The sequence below is a fragment of the Cloeon dipterum genome, chromosome 2, assembly GCF_949628265.1.
Source record: "Cloeon dipterum chromosome 2, ieCloDipt1.1, whole genome shotgun sequence".
NCBI classification, from domain to species: Eukaryota; Metazoa; Arthropoda; class Insecta; order Ephemeroptera; family Baetidae; genus Cloeon; species Cloeon dipterum.
The window spans coordinates 30107535-30130533 of NC_088787.1; the positions used below are offsets into that span (position 1 = coordinate 30107535).

Sequence of the window (22999 nt, forward strand, 5' to 3'; positions counted from 1 at the left end):
ATTTGCCGACGCAGATGCTACACGATGTCCAAAGCCCAAACGGGAGCGAATATAGAAAACTTGTTTACTTATTAAATGCACCTCCTCTTGCGCTCACGGGGTTTGCCCCACATAAGGGAAATCTGCGTGGGTTGCGGTCAAAATCAATTCCGCGGAAGAAAGAAAAATCGAGGAGATAGGTGTGCAGGAAATAGAATTTCTCTCTCCCGCTCTCTCTCTCTTTGAACATATCAGCTTAGCTGCTTTTTCCTGGCGCTGCTATTGATTAAACTGCCAAATGCGGCTTGCTCTCACTCGAATTTGTTTTTCCCGGTTGCGAGAAAAGGCCGGGCTCGATTTTAGCCCGGCAGCAACGGCGTTGCAAGCCTTTCCCTATCAAATAATGAAGCAATTTCCAACGCATTCTGTTCCGACCGCAACGCGTCCATCCATCCGTCCGTTCCTCTCAGTTTGTTGCAGCGTGTCGGTGGGGCCAATCCGAGTTGACGCCGGCATTTCGGCCCAGATAAATGGCACGGCCCGATTGGAGGCGAAAATCCGCCCGCTGGATTTATTTGCTAATTGAATTATGCAAGCAAAGAGGGCCCATGTGCACAGCCAAATTCAGAAGAGAACCGTCTCAAGTTGAGCTTTCTATGAGGGGTGTGGAAAATGGCACCTTGAAAGACCAACTTTACATTTGCCGAAAAAACACTTGATAAAAAGACACACACACAAAAGTTTTCCCCTAATCTTCTACTTCTTGAAGGAAGATATCATTTTGACGTGATCCAAAAAGTCAACTGCATACGAGGTTTTTATATCCGTCTCATCTTTTTATTTTATACATACTCGAATTTGAGGATTTGGCATTTTTAGCTTTATAATATAGAATGAGGCAGAAGCTGCCATCTAACTAACATTTGTGGCTATAAACTGATTAAATTTAATCAGAAAGCTCAGAAAGTAAATATTGTAAAATGATTGTCATCATTAAATAATCGAGGGTTCTGAATATTTTATTTGTTTTATCCATATTATATGATTTAAAAGCACATAAACCTCAGCAAAATAGATCTTTATTGACATTCATATAAGAATAATGAATGAATTCTTGAAAAATTTACAATTTTTATGATTTTTCATTTTTTGAATTTACTGTTTTTCACATCCCTCTCTTCACCCGCATCGCATTACAAATTCCGCGTAGACGCCGTTTTCTTCCTTCTTTCTTCTTGTGCTCGCACACGCCAACTTTTAAACAAGTTGCCCGGGACGCAATATTTTAAAGTTTTTTCTTGCACTTCTTTTTTTCACTTCTCGCAAGTCGTGATATTTTATTTATTTTTATATTTCTCTGGCTCCCCCCTTTGCGTGCCGCTGAAATTCCTTATGGCTCATCCCAAAGGAGTGGCGCTCCGGAAAAGTTGATGGGGCGCAGACTGACGCGCTGGCGGTCCGCATCTTCTATTTGTTTTAATGCCATCACGCGGAAAGGGGCACTTTCGTGAAATTTTGAACGTGAATAATTTATCCCGCCTGAGGGGAGCCCAACAGCTTTTAGCTCAATGCCAACAAACACACGCACGCTCGAATTTCGGCAGATTTATATTTGGCCCACCCACCAGCTTTTTTCCCGCCTTTGGCGAGTTGAATACGAAATTTCATCAACTCACATATCTTCGTGATGAAACTCCCAGTTGTGGATTATTTACCATCCCACGTAGCTTCAACATGATTGTTGACATCAAGCCCCGTGCAGTTTGAATACAATTTATCTTTCCTCTTGCTCGAAGGCTGTAAAAAAGACATTTTTGCTGCAAATTGAAGCATTTTAAAACCCCGAGTTCGTTTCTTTTTTGTTATTTTCACAACTGAGGGGGAAAATTTCCAAAAACAATTTCAATTATATTCAGAGGAATCTGCGTTAGGAACATCATAATATACAAAATGTTTACAACCTGCCTTCTATTTTATTTCATGAAAATTGTACAACATTGAAATTGATTTACTTTTGTTTTATTTAATTAACACACATTATCGTCATTTATTTTTTAAAAACATTAAAAACGAATCGGCTGCAACAAATAATCATCTAGCTATGTTGATAAATCGGGATATTTCAGCTCCATGCTCACAAAGATAACACACTCCTCGCTTTCTACATTTTAGTAGAGCACGCACGTACTCTACCAAAAAAATGAATTAAAACTGTTTGGAGGCATAATGTATTCTGGATGAATTGATTCATATACACAAATAACTAATACGACGAGCATTGATCAAAGCTGGAAATTACGTCTAATTAGGCATGAGTGTGCCTGTTTTGTGCCTAAGGTAGGAAATTTATTAATATAACTGCGTGGCATATTGCGAGCGCGGTGACAAAAAACATATATTATCAGCAATTTGCGCAATAAAACCACCAGCCCTCTTTGTGCGTCATTTAAAACCAACATGCACAAACGTATAGGAAGGGCTCACGATGAAAAAATGAAACAAACCCCGGAGGTGAAAAACGCTCTGAATTAATTCCGCATGAGCCGACACGCGCTGGCTGTGCCATCGTTATTACAATAACTATGCTCAAACAAGGGAAGTGAAACATTGTCAATATTTACGTGTTTCAATCGACATTGCAAGATTTTTTATAGCGATGGCAATTTGCAAACTTATGGTTTTCAGTCTAAATGGAACCCAACAAAAAAGGCACCCTTAAAAATCGTAAACTTCAGTTTTGGGTTTATTGCAGACATTGAAATAGATTTATGCAAGACAGCGCAGTTGAAAAAAATAAAGCATTGGCAGTAAGCGGTCAATAAAAAACCATCTTCGTTGATATTCCTGTTTATTTGTTTATTTATTTATTTAAGTGATATATTTTAAATAATTTTCAGAGCTCCCTTCATCATCCTCTTTTAAACAAATATTTATAATTATTTTAAGCCGTTCAAGATATCAGTATATTTGGAACCATTTTTTGCTGGGTTGAGGTCGGCAAGTCTCCATCAATATACTTAGACGTTGGCATAAATTTAATTTCAATTCGGCATATTCCTCCAACCGAGTCGTTATAAAATAATTAAAAAAAAAAAAATCACACTTAGGGGAAACTTAGGCTTTTGCAGTCTTAGAGTGGCAAAATTTAATACCAGTAATCTAATCACTTGCCATACTACACAATAAAATGATACACAACATTCAACATTATTCATGAATTCTGTTCTCAGGCATTTCTTTTTTCCTGTTTTTCACGGCCCGTAGTGTCGATCACACACGCGGCTCTCTCGCTCGCTTGCTCGCGCGCGGCATCAGATAATATGATAAAAAGACCGGCGGCAATTTTGCCCAATTCCATCGAGTGAACGGCAAATCCAGCCGACCCCAACCCGCCGCTGGTGGTGCCCGCGTCTGCTGCTTTGTTTTATCACTGCTCGTGATGCGCAATTGCTTTATTGGCAGCGATATGCTAATTAAAACAAGGCTCTCGCCCAGTTCACGAGGTGAAAATCCGTCCCGAGGCTGTTGTTTGTGGCGATTCTGCCGTTTAAATAACGTAATTGTAAATTGAAACGCTCGGTTTGATTATTCAGAATGTGGAATTCGCGAACTCAAAGCTACAGATGTGAGCGAACCAATAATTCCAATTTAGACCCATCCTGGACATTATATGCTAATGGGTTCTGTTTGTGCCTCGCGATTAATTCGTATCGAAGGGCGGAGAAAAGGCTAGATTTGAGCTGACACGTGAATCTGCAAACATAATCGAGCCGACAAACAAAGTTGAATAATGTTTGTGGTGTGTGTGTGCACGTGGCAGCATATTGTTTTACGTATTAATAAGTGAAAATGATGGCAGCCGTACCGAAAGATAACGACCGCAATAGTTTGTTTTGGTGCAGATAGGGTAATGAATATTTCATCCTGTTTGCGACCACTGGATGAATGTGTCGTTTGAAAAATTCATCAGCAAATTTGCTCGCGCCATTTCCAGTGCTTTATTGGCTGCTCCAAACGCTGGCTTGGCTAACAAACACGAAAATGTAACTAAATTCACTCGTTTTTCGGTTCGCAATCCAGTGACTTTGTTTCTGGAACAATTTACTGGTACAAATAACATGCAAATTGGTATTAATGAGATTGTACACAGGCTAATGCGTACGCATTGTTGCTAATTTTAAATTTGGGAGGAATTATTGGGATTTGCACTACCGAATTCGCAATATTCATTTCTTTAGTGTTTTGGTTTGCATAATTAATTAATTTAGGGAAATGAATTCACGCAGCAAACACGATTTTAGGTTAACGGGTGGTTCATATTTGGGAATATTTATTAATCCATGTATCCTAATAAGAAAATAAAAGATTTAGAAGTGCACAGAAAAATACCGAATATATATCCGGGAGCTCCATGATTCAATATGCTTCTTTCTCACGGAATGAAAATTGTCAGCGATTGAAAAAGCGCAAGGTCGCGAGACACGAGCGGAGTCAAATGCGCGCGATTGGATTTGCCAGTCGCGAGGCAAAAAAACGCGGCTGTTCCTTTTTACAACACATCCGTCTATATTGACTCTCAACACTTCTGAAAGCAAAAGTGCTCGTCCTCAATTTTCCACGAGGACCGAACGGCAGGCAAAAAGCTGGCGTTCCGCAGCCCGTTGATTCGACGCACCGTCTTTTTCTTACTGCAGGTTTATTATCCTCGTGTGTCATTGTCCTTTCCACGTGAGATTAGAGACGGAATTACCGACACAGCATGAGCAGTCAGCCAAGCTGCTAGAGCACATCTGTCACTATAATTTGCCAGCGAGTCTAGTTCTACACACACATCCAACTCTTTGTCCCCAGAGCGAGCTCCGGTGCCGCCGCCGCCGCACTTGCTCCTTTAATGCAATTTCCAGCCGGTCCGGGCCGTGCATCGCAATCTTTTAATCCCGGCTCGTGCCTGGAATAGTTCGCTCCGCTTTATCTCTATTATTTAACTTAATAAAATAACTAACTGCACAGCTGCAGCACGGTAATGGCGCGCGCATGCAAATTGCACCTGAGGACGGCATTATTCCGTGTTGTACCTAGCTCCCAGGTGCGATTTTTTATGCCCAATTGAATAACTCTGCTTTTAGCGCCCCAGTTTAAAACGCTTTCGTGCTCACCAGACGATTTTAATGCCTCGGTCTTTGTGCTGAAAGAGGAAATTGCCATGCATGCACAAGCGTGTCTGCTGGAAATTGTTTTCACGACTACACTGCTCCGATCTTTGAGTCGTGTTTGCTTTTCCTCTCCTATAAAATCTACGCGGGGAGTGAACAGGTAAAATAAAACATAAAAGAAATAAAAGCATTTTAAATTGCTCTTTAGTATGAAATAGTGTTCAAATAAATCACTATAGACGAAGCATATTTTATCGATATAAAGACCATCTCAAATAAAAATGGAAAAGTCATCATAAAAATTGCGTTTTATCGCGTATTTAGTGTAATATTAATATCCGCGGATTGAAAATATTATATTTAAAATATTTTTTGTACACAGGCGTTAATATTTACAGAAGCAAAACTTAAACAATACAGGTTTTTAACTCTAGCATTTTAAATCGAAGCAATAAAAACATACACTTTATTGTGCGAACAGCGTAGAAAACTACAGTTTCGGCATCACAACTGAAGCCCTATTTCATGGAGGTTGTTTCTACCCTGACTGAGAGTAAAGCATAAAATTTAATTTAAAATCATCATTGTGTCAGAATATTCATTATAGTTAACTGTTTTTGATAATTCACACCATATGAAAACTTTCTTCTTGGTTGGTTTTTACACTTTTTACTAACCTTTTTGTGGAAATTTTCGTTTCGAAGCCGCCCCATTGTCTGTCCTTTTATTATTGCACTGAAAATCTGGCAAGATTTCAAGACAAATCATCAGATTGGCTGGTGCTCTAAAAGAGGAAAAGTAGCTTTTTTGCCAGAAAAAAAAATACAAATTGGCCACTCAACTTGAGCTCCTTCAATAATCGAGTGGGCCAATTTTCGTTCAGTCTTGGATGAGGTTCCAATTTTATCGTGGCAGGAGTATTTTTAGCGTATATATGAATTTGTCTTTTCGCCAGCTCTGACAGAAGTTAAGCTTATTTTTGCATAGCTTTAGAGTTGTACGGTATTTTTTTAGGGATTGGTGATTTAAAATAAAAAAATTAAGAAATTTATCGATTTTTCGCTAGTGAAATAAGAGTTTAAAAGAGAGGTAATATTTATACCGCTGTGTTTGCCCATTAAAACTTTAAAGAATTACATTGGGGAAAAACCGGGAGGTCTCTTGAGATGTTCCGGCAATCGCCAGCAGTTTGCAAAGGAGCGGTATGAGATAAATTGCAACCCCAGAAGTTTCGCAGCGGGTGCGACAAGGATCATAATTAGTTTCTTTCAATTTTCCAAGTGCTTGGCCACATTATAATAATTGCCATAGTCGCCGGAGGCAGTAAGTCAGCCGTTCGGATACTTGCAACGTAACAAAGTCAGGCAGGCTCGCATGCAGTTAGTTAGTTCATCCGCCATTCCGGAGCGCGCGAGCTCAATTAAAGTTTGCAACTCTTTTCATGCGCACTTCCAATTGCAAGTAATGGAGGGAAAAGGGCAAAGTTTCGCGAATTAATGGAATCATCGGAGCGCATGCTAATGCGGAGCTGGCTGTTCGCGCAGCCGGCCGGCTATAATAAATTCTTTTGTGCAGCCGGTCGCCTCATCTGCACTTTGAAAATGAATGCAACTAGTCTTTTATTCATGCCCTCCGCGACACTAGCCTGCATGCCGTTTGAAATGCAGGCAGACAACAAGTAGCATCAGCGCGAGAGAGCAGCGGTTCCGATGCAATGCATAATGGATTATTACGTGCGCTTTGACATTAAAATGCAGCTTCTCCGGCTGCTTATCAGCCTTGACAGGAAAGCGTCAGGCAGCAGCAGCTCCGTTTCACCCCTTTGATATTAGGATTTGCATGGAAATGTATACGCTCGATCCGCTATTCAAGTGTGCTTTGCATCGAGGTGTCGGAGAGGATTTTCGCGTTTCGCCAGCTGCCCGTGCACTAGACGGCGGACGTGTCGAGACGCTTTTTTTCAGTCTGCTACCAACAGAACGCACGCACCTTTTGTCTCGTACTTTCTCCAATCGAATGGAGGAAACGTGAACTGTGAATGAAATTGCTCTTAACAAAAAAAGCTATCGACACGTCTCAAGTGTTTGCAAACTTGAACAAAAACACGTAGTATCGGGAGAGAAATATTATTGTGTGTATAGTTTTCCCTTACAAAACCTCAATTTTGCGTTTAATGAGGCAGATGAACCTGTTTACAATGCTATAGAAATGATTGCTAAATTATGGATTTTCAAAAAATTTCCAGCAAAGCCATGTCATCAAATATAATTTAATATTTTACCCCCAAAATGTTAATCACAAAAAATATTTATTTTTCACTTCCGACATTTTATAAAATATTCGATCTTATAGTTGCCCACTTCTATCAAATGAGTTCTTCCAAATAGAGGATGAGAAAGCCAAGATTGTTATCTACCTAAAAAAACTTGTTTGACTGGCTAGGAACTGGCACTGCCGTCACTGATGTGTGACAGATAATTTCGCCCCTATTTATGGAATTTGCAAAATGATGTCCGAGCCATCAATTATTAACTGCGGTGGAGCACATTAGCTAACAAGCATACGTCCAGTGCTCATGTTGCGGTCGCATTCTGCATAACGGTGGACACTTTGGCTGACACGCGCGCCGCCAGCAGAAAGCAAGAACCGGCTCGGCGGTTTTGCTGTGTGCGGTCCAATGTGCTCGTGCTCGTGAAATTATTCAAATGGCCTCTCGCGAGTGGAAAAATCATGCAAAACCAGCAACAGACCCAAGGTTTTAGCTGGAATAAATTATCCAGAACAGCAAAGCAGTGTCTATTAATATTTCACGGCAGTACGCGCGCACGCGTGTGTACGAGCGTGCTAATGTTTGCTCAGTGCCAATTTTCATTTTGTGTGTGTCAATATAATTTCCCCCTTTGAGCAACAAAGGCGTTCGTTGTTCGCCATTGTTTGTCTTTTGACGGCAGTTTGTCGAAGAAACCATCCAGGCGAACTTGCGCCGCTCATCAAAAGGAGAAGAGATCTCTTAGGCGGTGGATACTGGAGCAAAAAGCAGCCGACGGTTATGCTCGAAAATTTTTGCATTTGGAGGATAAACCGACCTCGTGGCTTCTCTGCTTTATTGTATGTTCACCTTGCAAAAATGAAATGGGGACTCACAGCTTACAAGAATGGGTTACATTCATATAACGGATTCTCAAGCGAAATAAAATATAAACGTGTAAAAAATGCATACCGATCTTTATTCCAGAAATAGGCAGAAATGGTTTTATTTGCTTTAAATGTGCTCTTTCATTTTCAAGCGTAATGAATCAAAAGTGTTTTCTGGTATTCTCAACACAAAATGTACAAATAATTGAAAAAAATATTTTCAAATTTTATTGTCTTTTCAACCTGATCAAAATGTAACAATTAGCAACCCAGCAGAGTCTAAATTTGAACGGCTGAGAAGTCAGATCTTTCATAAGCAAAAAGCAGTACGTTTTTGTAGCACATTTTTTGTGCTGGTTAAAGAGGCGCTTGTTGTTTTGGTTCGTATTTCGCTTTCACCGCAGCCAGTGACAAGCGAAAGTAGCTATTGTCGGCTGATTATTTCCAGCTTCCTCTCTCGTGTGTGCGCACGTTTGCACGGCGGGCTAAAAAGCTACAATGCTTTATAAAGCTGCTTTCATCAGGCGCGTGTTGCAAATTGTGAGGCTTTTAAAAAAGTTGATGATGCTAAGTGCTTCATGCAAAATTGAATTTTTCCGCCACACGTGCCATTGAAAATTGGCAAACTGGTGGCGCGGCCGAAATAAATACATATCGGTTAAGTTTGCTGGCATTTAGTTTGGAAAATGGCGGTCATTGTGAATAACCTCTTGTGCTTATTAATAAACGTGTTGACACATTTTCATGGCGTTTAGAGCAAATGGAAATTCAAGGTTATAATCATGCTTAATTTAAATTGGTGTTTGTAAAAAAATTGGGAAAAATATTTTCTATCAAACCTTGCCTGTTTTCAAATCTAAATTTCAACAGCTGCACCATTGGCTTTGAACTTGTTGCTGGCTGTAAGTTAAGCGTATTTTTTAATCTGAATATGCTGCTAGATTGAAACAGATAATTCAATCGTGATCAGGCTATGCAGCATTCAATCACATTTTTACAGGTTCAAAATTGTAATCTTGTTAATAATCTGCTCTAGATCACAATCTGTTACTAACGCACATTTTTCTTTGTTCGCAGGTACGTGAGTTTGTTCTAAGTTCGGAATTCGCAATTTATGTGTCAAGACTCATGTGAGTACATCAAATAGTTTTAAGTTAAATTTAATACCAACGTGTTTAACTGGGCATCCAGAAAATCATGAAAAATTAATTCTAGAGTACAATAACATACATGTATATAACGTTCCCAGCGAAGGATAATATGGGTTATTGAACGCGTGGTGGTTACTTGAGAAGCTGAAGGAAAACTTATACGCTCCAATGCAGCTTGTGCACACAAAGCAGCATCTTAATTAACGACAAATAATCGTCCGGCCACAAATGCATGCTAGAGGCTTTCCCCGGTGCACGTTGGCAACTTGGTTAGTAGCTAGTTTATAATAATAATCGCAGTGTGTACACACACAACACAAGGACTGCAGTAGCAGTAATCAAGTTGGGTGCTTCATTGACTTGCTTTGTTTATGGCTCTCGAGAGTCGAGGTTTTGCACCAATTGGAGTGAAATATGATTATTTACTGCCGCTCTCTATATCTTGTTAAGGCAAATATGTATTCGCATTTCCTGAAGAAAAAATAAAACTGTAATTGGAATCGGGGATGCATGGAATTTCAAACTATGAGAGTGCAATCAGTTGCATCTTATGAGAACTTCTTCTTGATTGCTACCCCTTTTGAAATGCACGCTCTTTGCGCGGTGCAAAGGCAAACGGTATATCGAAGCTTTTGATTTTTCTTGTATTTGTTGCTTCGTATTTATGCACTCTAGATAGGAGGAGGAGTGATATCGAGACTCTGATCAGTTTGCTCTCTCCAAGGCCAGGAAAGCTATAAAAATTTTCTTTCTCCCTCCTATATCTATAACATTATATTATCTAACCTCCTCCAGACGTTATATTAATTTAATGGTCTGATCTTTCAAGAAAAGAAGTTTTTTGTTGCGAATGATTAAATCTCAAACAATAAATGTACAATATTTGTCTAGATCCCTATTTTTCTTGGGGCCATATTTTCATTTTAGTTCATTTTATTCTTTATATTTGGCCAATTTCCTGGATTTTTGGGGAGCACAATTCAAACCAAAGAAGTTTTATCTTTTTAACCCGTTTATTAAATGGTAGCGTGGAAAATAAGCTTTGCAATATCGGATCGGTGAATATCCAGGTGAAGCACCCAATTTTACGGTATTACAAAAGCAGCAGGGCGCGTTGCCTCCCGGAAAGAGAGGAAAACTGCGCGCGTTTGTGTTACAGCTGCGAAAACGCTCTGTGTTCTCTCTTTGATAGAAGAAACTCATCAACATGCTGGTAGTGATGTTGTGCTGCTGCTGTAACTTTTTTTCCTTCCTCCTCTATCCTTCTTCTTCGCGCTGCGCTTCTTTCCGTGTTTGCTGCGCACATAGTATGTATAAAGGAACCCGTATATCCAGCCGGCAGAGAGCAGTAGCTTTGAGAGCAATGAAATTATCGCCTTGAGAGAGGGACACGCGCAGAGATAGCCGCTTTTTGTTGTTGATAAATGTATTTTACTCTGTATACGAACGCAGCAGATGTTATTGAGCTGCCGTAATTTGCAATGCATGCGCCACCAAGTGAATAAATGAGTGGCCGCAGGAGAAACTCAGAAGGGATACCAATTTCCGCCTTCAAAACAAAGATACGGAATGGAAGAAAAGAGTTTTAAGGAGAAAATTATTATTATTATTATAGTATATTATTTATTTGTTTGGCCTTTAATGAAGTTTTAAAAACTTAGTTGTCTTCGCTTCTTAAGAAAATTTCCCTTTAATTACAATTTTAATTTTTTTCTCCACTCTTCATTGCAGTTAAAGATTTTTTAATATATTTCAACACACAGTGAAGTTTCTTCATAATTTTGATTTAGAAAACTGTTTATCACGCCCCTCTTGGTGAGCACAAAAGCAGCAGGCAGGGCCTTTTTGCACAGCAGTCATATTATTATTTTTTAAACACGGCGAGGGTGAAATATGTCTGTTTTGTTGCGAGACGGGCAAAAAATCTTAGACTTTTAAGTAGCTTTCTCGCTTGCTGCCTGGCGCAAAGTTTATTTATTATTGAAGTTGGGCAAAGAAGAAAAGCGCTCGCTCACTGGCCTGCAAGTCTTCTGTTCCGATGTAATTCCCATCTGCCGACGAAGGCGGAATTTGTGTGTAATTTGTATTCATTAAAAGTTTTCTTTCGCCTGCGCGCTCTTATCATTCCGCAATTAAAAACACACACTCACACAAAGTGGCTGAATAATTATTTTAAAATGCCGGCGCAGACGCCGCCGATTGCCCGCGGGATATCGGAGAGAGGGCAACGCGGAGTATACAATTCAGCAGACCGAATAATACTACAGCCCACGCAATTATATTTCCCCAGTTGCTTGCTGCAGGCCAAACTCGCAGCTTTTGCTCGCTACAACTCGTTTTGCTACTAGCCTTTTGTTTTATTTTATTTCCCATGATGCGTGGAAAGAGAATAAATGAGTTTGTTTTGCACGTCTCTCTGGAAAAAGAGATGGAAACTGCATTCAGAGGTGCAAAACAGACAGCTGGATGAGCACACTTCTGCTAGGGAATATAGGACTGTTTTTCCCCGACACGCCCTTTCAATAGCAGCTTTGTTCCTCCAAGGTATCAACGTGTGACCTGTAATGACGATGTTTTTAAATTGTAAAACATTTTCCTTCTTTGCGAATTTACTGTTATGTAAGTTCTTGTTGATTTCAAATCATTTAAAACAGTTTGCACTCCCCTCAATGGGCTATTTGTATTGAAACGCTAGACATTCACCCTGTGAAATTATTTCGCGCATGCTGGAAAGGTAAAATCCAGAAAGTAGCTTTTACAATCCTCCTAAATCCAAATGGAATCGTCATTAAATGAAAGATAATTTTTGTATCGCCATAAATTTACTCTGCGGAAGAATATTTTTCTTTTGTTAAGAATCTATGTATGCTATTTTCTTTTGTATTTTTTGAATTTTTTTGTTTATCGTTTGCAATCAGATGGAATGCATGTGAGAAGATCATCACTTGATGTATTACCATGCTGAGAGTCAAATAAACTCATTCAATTCAATTGTAGGCGCAAATCAGCACGCACTTGACCCTCTAATATTGTTTGAGTTCTCGCAAATTTTTTCCTGCTTAAACTGCTCACAATATTTTTGAAAACTCTTTTGTAGGGACTCTATTCTGCACAGTATTGACGTCTTTTAATTTTCTGTTTCTATAAAAATTTTGTCGTTAATCTTTTCGATCAAATCACCGTAACTGGTAAAGCATTAGAGCCAGACCCTGAGGGTTAATATTGATTATTTTTTACTCTGTATCTCTATTAATTGGTAGTGTTTTTAAGGCAACACTGCTTAATTTGAAACAATTCTATGCGCATTACATGACACAACATCGAGGGAACCTGAAAGTCAAGTCTAGAGAGCAAAGTTTAAAATTCAACATTCTAATTGCTGCAACTCGTGCTGGAACAAGAACTGAGAAAGCGCGCCACTTATGCAGCCTCCCTTGCGTAGAGGGACAACTTAAATTTTGAAACGAGTCTGGCGCTTTCCAGTAGAACAATTACAAGAGGGAGTCTCGACTCGACGTCGTTTTGACAGCACACGAAAAGGCAAACGGCGAGAATTTTTAAGTTGGCACCGCGTCGCGCGCAGCGAATTATGATTAATTCAGGCTGCGCTGAGTGGTTGTCGGGACGTGACGCGCGGCTGTTTGCTAATAATTCATTCCAGCACGGATGCGGAGCAGGGCTGGCTGTCACTTTTGCCAAGCAAACGCACGACATAGACGCATGCATATTGCATAATAATTACAGATGCACGCACGCACACCAGATGTCAAAGGCGTATTCCGGCTAATTGCGTCATTCATCTTTAATAAGCACCAAAGACATTCCATTCGCAACATAATTAGCTGCTCCACGTGGTTCAGGTGTGTAGCAATTAACCTCCTTTGCCCATCAATTACCAGTGCAAGGAGTATAGGGCTTGCATTTTTGTCTCAAACACAAACATAGTCCGTCTTTGCGGCACTCTGACAAATTAACGCCAAACGCAGCGGACTCGCTGATCAAAAGTGGTCTATTCACCCCTACCGAGTCGAGTCGTGTTTGTCCGTCGGGACTAATACGAAAGCAGCGGCGGGGAAAACAATTATCGATCTCCCGGCCCTTATCGCCGAATTAGTCTCCCTGCCTGTGAAAAACCTTTATTTCCCTCGGGAGGCCTGATCGCAAATTACTCCAAGCCTGCAGGCCAAACGAACGAATCGCGCGTGCAGCAAACTGGGTCAAGCAAAGTTTTCTAGTTAAAAGATTGCAGCCGGAAAGTAAATTTTACTGCTTGCCAAACGACTGGACAAATCGAATGATAGGTCAAAAGCAAACATGACTGCTTCCTAATCGGAACTGTGTTAGTGAACATTTAGCTTCATATGGTTCTAGTGTTCCATCCCGATAAGTCGTAAAAGAGGAATTTGTACAGGACAACAGTTAATAACAATAGTATTTTTGCTCTAGAAGATGGCCCTCTTAACCATTTTTAAATTTTTATTTTGTAGTATCACGCAGCAAAATGTAATATTAAGCATTTAAGGTAAAGACAGTACTAAAATGTACACAGTCACAATCCTTATAAGCCTTCCCAATTTGTTCGTAACATTTCGCAGGTTAAAAAAATCATATATCAGAATTAACTTATTCATAAATGAAATATATTTGAATGAAGTTGATAATTATTGATTAAAAAATCAGTCAGTGAATAATGTAATAATTATTGTTGCCTTCTAATATGAACCAAATATAAAAAATAAAACTTCAGTGAAGTGTGAAGAAAAATGAAATGTCGAGCTTGAGAAAAACTCTAAATTACAGGAATAATTTCTGCTCGTGGTCAGAGTTAGGAATTGTATGATGTCAGAGACATTCTGAATTAATAGCAATTAACTTAAAGTTTAAAAGGCACTCTGGCTTTTTAACATTTTAATTTTCTCTCATAATTAAAGAGCATTTTTCAAATGATGAAAACTATTTTTATCACAAAAGTTTCGGGTCAATTAATGTTTTATCCAAGACACATTTTGAGCCAAAAGTGTCTCTTCAACTTTCCAGTGTTGTGTAGAACACGCAGGAGCAGGAACGTGGAGAGAAAGCGGGTCTTGTTTGCTCCTCCGTCTTGCAGCCAACCGACCGACTTTCCACCCGTTTTCTTTCCAATTTGCGCCCCCATCGCAGGCTGCCAGCAGTGGCGGGAAACTTTTTAAATAGCAATTACAAATTTTTCCGCCCTCATTCATCCACCATCACAACATCGCGGCTATAATGCACGCGCGAAAAGATGGATGGTGCATTATTCTCCCTTCTATTTTGATGACTTTCCTCTTGGTTCTCTCTCCGCACTGTGCGCTCGCTGACTCGATGGCGGTGCAAAAGCATAAAAAAAGAGCTGAGAAAGAGGAGCAACAGTCGCGTGTGATGACGCGCGCCGCCTTTTCAGCGGGAGAAGAATTTTAAGGTGGAGGAAATTTATTTATGGTGTGCTCGAGGCTGCGGGCGTATTATAATAAAAATAATGCCGCGCCCCATGAATAATGTATTATTTATTATCATTCGCGAACTGAAGGCGTATTAAATTGTCTTGAAACATTATTAAAAGCTGATTTTTACGCCGACACGAAGGAAAGTTTTGAGAGTAAAGGCCTCGGGAGATATGAGGTGGAGGCGGACCAGTATTAAATTAACGCAAGACGCGCCCGCCCGAATTTTCACAAACTTTGATGCCAAATATGCAAATGAAAACGGGCCGGCGCTAATTTTTTCCAGCTCTCTCATTCTTATTAAAAGAGAAGTGGCTCGGAAGAAAACTTTCAGTGGCATCACACGCGCGAGAAAGCAAAAAGGCAAAAAAAATGAAAAATTGCCGTTTCAGCTTGTGATGTTTGAAAGAGCGAATTAGGCATTTTTAGTTCTTCTGTGTTTAACGACACTTTTTACATCACAAACTTTTTGTTTGATAACTAAATTTGTCGACTGTCTCGCATCTTGTTTTGCTGCTTTCTCCCAACACAAGTAAACATCGTATTATAATGGTTTAAATTTACCGAGCATAAACTTCTAATTTAACGTGGTTGCTTGTACTTACTTACATTTAAAGTTTACCAGAACATTTAAATTAATTCTTCCTATTTATACGTCTAATTGTGAGTTGCAGTCAAATAGGAATATGCTTCAAGCACTAAAATAACCTTGATATATTTTTTTTAAATGTTCACATAATGTAGATCATTTTAATAAACAATAAAAAATCACAAAATTCAGTTGATTAGAAATAAAAAGTGCAGTACTTCTTCCACAACAAAATACTTAGAAATGTTTTCTTAGGAAACTGGAACAGCTTTCCCAACCCAGTTTTCCCAGATGACTTGGAATGCCAGCTAATAACATTTTAATGGCAGTCCAGAGAAATTACAGCGATATTCCATGGTCGATAATGTCGTGTTCCAATGAAGCGGCCAACAATAATAAGGTGGGAAGCAGCTCCACATGGACATGGACAGCAGAGCCTCATAATATGTGCATATTTGCTCGGCTGTGGGACAAGAGTGAGAGAGCATTTAACTAAAATAATAACAATAATTGCGGCGGACATCACAAAAGCGAGCGTGCCGAGCCACCAGTCAAGCATTCATTAAAACAATGGATAGTTTGAAGTAGGAATATAGCTAGCACTATACACGCTGTGCATATGTACAAATGTATGCATACATATAATTTCCGTGTACATTTATTCATAATTCAGGCGGCCGCATACACGGCGGCGCAAACTGCAAACCGACCCAGCAGCCCTTTCGCTCGGCAACGGAGGCGCCCTTCTTGTTTTATAAATAGTTTGCCAGCGAGCGAGCGAGAGTGAGTGTGTGTAAAATTTAGCGAGTGTATAATTCGCGTGGCGTTGTATGTGCACGGCTGGGCCTGCAAAACAAGAATTTAATTCACAGCCTGCTCGCTGCCTGTTACACTTGCTACAAATTTTAAGACAAAGCAAGCAAGCAAACGGTGCAGCAGCAGCAGCAGGAGAGGAGCCCAGGAACCAGCCTCGGATAAATTACTTAGCCAACGAAGAGAACGAGAGAGAGAGAGAGAGAGAGAGAGAGAGAGAGAGAGAGAGAGAGAGAGAGAGAGAGAGAGAGAGAGAGAGAGAGAGAGAGAGAGAGAGAGAGAGAGACGTGTTCCTGCATAATGAACTCGAATGAACCCAACTTTGTTCTTTCAACCAACAAAACGTGTATCGCGTAGCTCAAATAATTGAACCTGAAACTGTTAGCTGTTGAGCTTGAAATAGAAAGAAAATTTTCACTTTCAAAGGTGTCAAATTTTTAACAATTTCAATTTATTTATTTGTCTTTCAGCATAGTAGTACATTCAGATTAAATTGATCCTCCTCTCACATGCACTCTATCTGATTGCAAACAGTGTCCACAAAAAATACATATGGAAAAACAAACAATAATATCAGAGTTTAAAATGTTTATTTCTGTTGTGCTTCCCCTAAATTATAAAAAAATATATAGCTCTCTGTTTGCAAATTCACATTGACTAAACAATTAACTTTACTAATTTGAGAGCTTGGAAAATGTTGAAAAATGAAATATACCTAAATTACGCATGAGACTGGTGGCATCAGTATTTTATAACTTTGCGGGTTGTAAATTTACTATTGGACTATTTAACCCCATACAGTCACATTCAGTCCAATCTCTGCGTCTAAAAACTGTTTAAAGAGGAATGATACTGGAAAAGCCTGGAAAATGCTCGTTGCCAATGCATAAACTCATCCCTTAGGATTCAGTTAAAGCCTAAATTGACCTAAGGAGCGCTGTAATTTTTTGAGAAAATTGGCTGCAAAGTTACCGTGCTTTTCAAATGGCAATGGCTGTCTCCTTACTTGAAATCCGATTTAATTTCAAACCCAAGAGTTTCCCCAATAAGTGGCATACACCGTTGATCAGATCTCGACGAGAGGAATCGGAATATGCCAAGAAAATATGTTCGAGCACTGTAAATTTTGGAGAAAATTGGAAAAATTTGAATTTTTATTGTAGGAAGGTCATTTTTTTACTATTGCAAATTGTTGAACAAATTGTTTATCGGTCAATTGTTTAATCAATTTAAATAATTTTCAATTGTTGCCCTGTATCATTCCACTTTAAATTCACCAAAGAATGAATATAACAAACATAACAATTGATAATCCATCTGCCGAACATTCATTGGGACACAACAAATAATGTGCATTGTCATCAATAAGAACATTGCCATCAGTTAGATGATGTATTATGCCTTGGGCACGACTCGCCTCAAATTGAAACCGAACGGATGAGTGTATGCACACTATGATGGAGGCAACTGTTGATAGTTGGGCGACGACACGCGCGATTTGGGTGCTTCTCGGCTCACATCTCACTCTTTTTCCGCGGTGCCGAGCGACGGAGCGATCTGTCTCGTCGGCGGGTTGATTGATTCGGTGCTGTTGGCCCTAATAACGTCGACACAGCGCGCCGCGTGCATATCATTACAAGGAAACAAACTAGGCATGTCAACAGACTGACTCCTCCTCGAGTGTGTTGGCAAACAAAGATGCCGCCATTAAGTTTTGCCACGCCAATTTGAGAGCGTCTGTCGACAAAGATAGATTGAACGTGACTGCGGGAATGTAATGAAGCCCCAGCCAAGGAATAATGTGCACCGCCACGGGACCAAAGTGAATGAGGCTCAGCCACGAGAGAGAGGCGCAAACACAGCAGCGAAACTTTGGCTCCGGGCCGATGAAAACTGCAGGGGATCGAACATCTCGTTCCTCCTTTCCTTCGGCGAATTCCGAGAGGATCAACTTTGAGCACAAGGAAATTGCTAACCATTAGAAATTTATGACACATAGTTCTAGTCTCTTTGCGTTGCAAATGTTTTCCTTGTTTTAATCACCAGGGAGTTCAGGTACGTCAGATCTCACATAATAAATAATGTTTCTTTTAGTGTTTTCATTGCTTAGGAAAATGTACAAAGAGTTAATTGCGAGTCCCTTTTAGTCCTGTAGTTTTATATAAACTATAAATGGTAAAGGAGCAATTTGATTGCCGTACGAGTGTCAAGAGTTTGTTTTTACGATCCAAAAGACACAATTAGAACAAGTAATGCAAATTATGTCACAATATTGACGAAAACTTGGTTCTTTTCGCGCATTTTCAAATGACTGTTTTTCGCGCCATAATCCATATCTGCGCGTCGCACGAATGTGGTCCACGCTGCAGCTAACTACACTAACGGAAATATTATTATGTTGTATCTCATAGTCCTAAAACTGCCTAAAATATTTCCTTACTGCAAAGTAAACCATATTATATTTTATGAACAGTTCAAACTAAATTAAGAAACAAAATTGACCAATAAGTAAACTTTCACACGCTGCCGTAACGGTGACCATGCAATCCTATGTTCCAGGATGTAGAACTTCAATAATAAAATCAAGCCAAAGTGCTGTTGGTGGTTTTCCACTTCGCGCGCCTCTCTTTCACCAGAGTGAATGAGAGCTTGGCCAGAATAAATGGGGCCGAGGCTGCCTGGGTACTATCAGGGTGCAAATAGTTTCCAGCAACGGGTGGCTCGCCGGCAGGTCTAGCTGACATACTGTTGTTATTGTTTTAGCAGGCACCGCACTAGTGGATATTAACCCTTTTTGTGCACCTTGGCTTGATGACGCTGAGAGCAAAGTTCGCAACTGGAGCGAAGCTCGGCTGTTGAGCGTGGCAGGACGTTGACGTCGGGCGGCTCGCGCGCGCGTTTTATCTTCCTTCTCTCTGTGTGATGAAGGAACGACTTCTTTTTCGCTTCTTTCCGACTAGAAAACGCCCGCTGAAAAGTAAGTTGCCGAGCAGCAACTTTTCTTTGAGCACGCCGCTTTTCCTCTCCAACACTTAGGATAATAGCGCCCGAGAGAATATTCATATTTTATGTTTTGCTGCAGATGAGCAGTATCTTGTTTTAAGTCTGAGCAAAAGAAAACGTGGAAAACTGAGCTCTTTTGCTTTGAGCTCCTGCTGATGGTATCGAAAAGCGCACCAATTTTCTCCGTTGCCATTAGCTCGCTGCAAAGGAAACTGCAGTTCATATTAAAAGGGGATTTCACTAGACTATAAAAGGAAGCAAAAATATTTGCTATTTTTATTCTAGAAACTGTCAAGTAAATTTTTAACTTAGTGATCGTCTCTTTTAACAACCATTTGGAAAAATAAAAAATACAGTCCATCTCTACTTTACTTTTTTAATTACGTACTTTTCTCAGAAAACTCAGAAAATCCTGCTGCATCGGTAATACGTCCATTTCCGAAATTTTACACATTTATCTATAGTACGTGCATTGTGTAATAGAAATCCATTGATAATTCACTATTTGCATAATCCCTAAGTGTTCGAAGCCACCAACAGATGGCGCCACCGTAGACTTTCGATTTTAAGGCACTTTCGCTGCGATTTCAGACTCAATCTAGCTACCGTGCATTCTTCAATTAATTTGCTATTTTTTGACGTTCAGAAAACCAAAATCGGTTCAGCCAATCGTCGTAGAATCGAGAAAAACTATTTTTTGAAATGAAAAAATCTTTTCCAACATTTCTACGGCGAATGGCTGAACCGATTTTGGTTTTCATCACGTCAAAATAAAAAACCAAATTAATTAAAAAAAGCAAAATAGCTAGATTGAGTCTGAAATCGCAGCGAAAATGCCTTAAAACCGCTTAAAACAAAATTTTTAAGAAAGTCTGTGGTTGCGCAATCTGTTGGCGGCTTCAATAACTAAGGGTTTATGCAACTGGTCAATTAATTCTTAAATAATAACATCTTCAATAATCAATTTTTGGTTCCTCAAAAAATTATATTTATAAAAACAAATGATAATATTCACTCTCATTCAATAGAAATTGGCCAGACTTGTATTAAAAATAAATATTTTTTCTGTCAAATTCTGTAAGAGACAGTAGAAAGTCCAGATTTTCCATTACCTGTGTTTCTAACCAAAAACCAGGAGGTGCATTTTTGGACTGAAGCAAACTCGTCTTTTGGAAATCAGCAGCACTTCTTTCGGCGCCGCAGCCTGCCAGCGTTGCAATCATCTTTGTGAATCAGCCCCACAATTAGAAGATTTTCTGTGCGTGCGCTGGACTTTGAAGGCGGAAATTTCGGCAGGCAGAGGCGAATCCAAGCGAAAAATGAGCAGAGTTGGTTCGTCTTTAATCTAGGCCTGCTGGAGCCCGGCAGCGACCTTTTTGCCCGTCTCTCTTTCGACGCCACCGCCAAGCAAAAAAGCGAGTGACCACATTACGTCTCGCCCGGGCAGCTCCACGCGAGTATTTTTCTCTGCCACTTGTGGCCATTAAAGCCAGCGCTGGCAAAAAGCAGCCTCATATTTTTGCCTTGGCACGGGCAATTAATTAAGGTTGATGGCGAAGGGACCGAAAGTTACTGATCCCCGCACAATTGGTATCAAATTTAATTTGTATCACCGTCACCCCCGACGGCCCGCGCTGGCGCGTGTATCGCTTGGAAATATGAGGACGTGACTTGATGCAAAGCGAAAGGTGCCGCTGAAAGAGCATTTCTGCCTCGCAACACAAAATCCACTAGCTGCCAACTTACGCACTAATTGAATAAACTTTCGTTGCTCGCGTGCTAACTTTCTTATCTGCACAGGGGACGTCGGAGGGCGGAAGGAAAAATATTGATCTCAAGTGTTGTGACGGTAATAGAGCAAGACGAGGCGGAACTCCTGTAAAGTATGCAATTCAGGCCGTCCCAACGCATAGCGGACATGCCGGTTGCATAACTTGCCGTGTTGTAATAACGGTAATAGAACTATTTGCTCCTGAACGTACGCCGTTTATTCCAACAATCCAGATTGGCCGCTTACGGGCCATTGTGTTGATTTGAACTTTAAACGTTTGTGAAATTAATGTTTCTCGAGGAAGAATACCAAATTAATTGATATTTTACTGTGGTTAAAATGGAAAAATCAGTCTGAGAAAATTTTCAAGCAGCCAAATACTGTTCCTTTGATTTTAGGGTTAGATTTACCCTAAATAAGAATATATCTATTCACACCTAAATTTGTTGCACTTAAGCTTTGTTTTAATATGATAAAAAGAACCCAGAAGTCCCTAATTATGCACTTAATTCGATAATGATAAAGATTAAAATTTGCAACATTATATTCCTTGATTTTAATGAAATTGTCACAATTTGGTATGTCTAACGTGACCTCCAGCCCATATTTGCACCTAATTTAGTGCCACCCTAATGATAGTAAAATTGGTTTGTTTTGCTATATTTTAAATTTCCCTTTTAAAACTGAAAAAGAAGTGTTGCCAGAAAATACTAGAATTTTAAATGAAATTCTAAATAAACTCTTAGAACTTTTAGTATATTTTCTGTGATAAGCTTCATTCAGTCTTCTAATGCTTCTACACTAACATTAAGTCAGTTGAAAACTATTTTATTTCTTATAAATGTAAAGTAATAAAATTGTTATAATTTTTTTAACGCTTTTAAACGTACCTTGGTGATTTGCATTTGCACAGCAAGCTCAAGAAGCCTAATTAATTTCTTTAACCTTAACTTAATATTTTACTGCCGCTTGAAAAAAATTCAAGTGGTATACTTCATGCGTGGTAGTCAGCAATCAAAGAGAGCGTTGATTGCAAGATCTCTCGATCACCATTACTCAGTATCATCATGCCAAATTATTTCACTCACTATACCTGGGCGAACGAGCGGCAGAGTGCGCAAGTGGATGAAATTCGTCGGCGGGTATATTGTGGGAAATCTCTAAACAGTTCCTCGTTTCCTAAGCGAACAAGAAGTGGTATCAAGCAGCGGCAAAACAACTCGAGAACAACTTCTGAGCTCGTACTGCTCCGCGAATTATGTAGTGTATTATGAACTGCGAGCCTGCTTCTTGCCTCCCCGCTTTTACGCGCAGCAATCACCCGCTTAAACGGATGCTATTTAATTAGGATTTTCTCCGGCTGCGTTGTGGTTTAGCATACTCACTTTGCGCGCCGGTTTGCTTGATGCGGCTTCAGTATGGGTTTTTCATTTCGTTAATATAGCGTTAGAGTTTATTTAAAGGTTTATATATAACACGCTGATAAATTTGGTTGTCATTCCAAAACTTTGACAATCCGTTTATTGTTACTCAAAATTTCACCTTATGAATTAAAATGGGAGCAACTTATAATTGGAATCGAGTGCATCAATAAAAACGTACACAGCGCCAATACTCTCATTGCTCATTTATTTACAAAGTGATAAAAAATAAAAATTATTCTTTGCTGGACTCTTTGATTTTTTTAATGAACAAGAAGTGCAAATGTGAGATATGCCAATTTTTGGTGCAGGTAATGGGATTTTCTGTGAGATAACTTTTGAATATAGTATCCCCTTAAGTCAAACCTTAAATTAAGTGGGGATGAGATAAACATCCGAATCAAAATAATGCTACTTGTGATAGACCGAAATACTCCCAGGGGTTTAATTATCGCCACTCGCCCCTATACATTTCTCTGCTCAAACATTGAGATTAGTCATCAGTAAGTAACCAAGCGGCAA

The 22999-nt window shown here is 39.6% G+C and overlaps 1 protein-coding gene across 4 annotated transcripts in view; it reads left to right on the plus strand.

The window, feature by feature from the left end:
- Positions 1–22999, plus strand: part of LOC135935697 (uncharacterized) — a 266355-nt gene that overhangs the window by 138537 nt on the left and 104819 nt on the right. The window contains exon 6 of one of the 4 annotated variants that reach the window (XM_065478221.1): positions 9345–9367. The exons of the other annotated variants lie outside the window; for them this stretch is intronic. Within the exon in view, the coding sequence (XP_065334293.1) occupies positions 9345–9352 (8 nt within the window). The 3' untranslated portion in view covers positions 9353–9367. Of the gene's footprint in view, positions 1–9344; positions 9368–22999 lie in introns of those variants that run through there. 4 annotated transcript variants of the gene reach the window in all.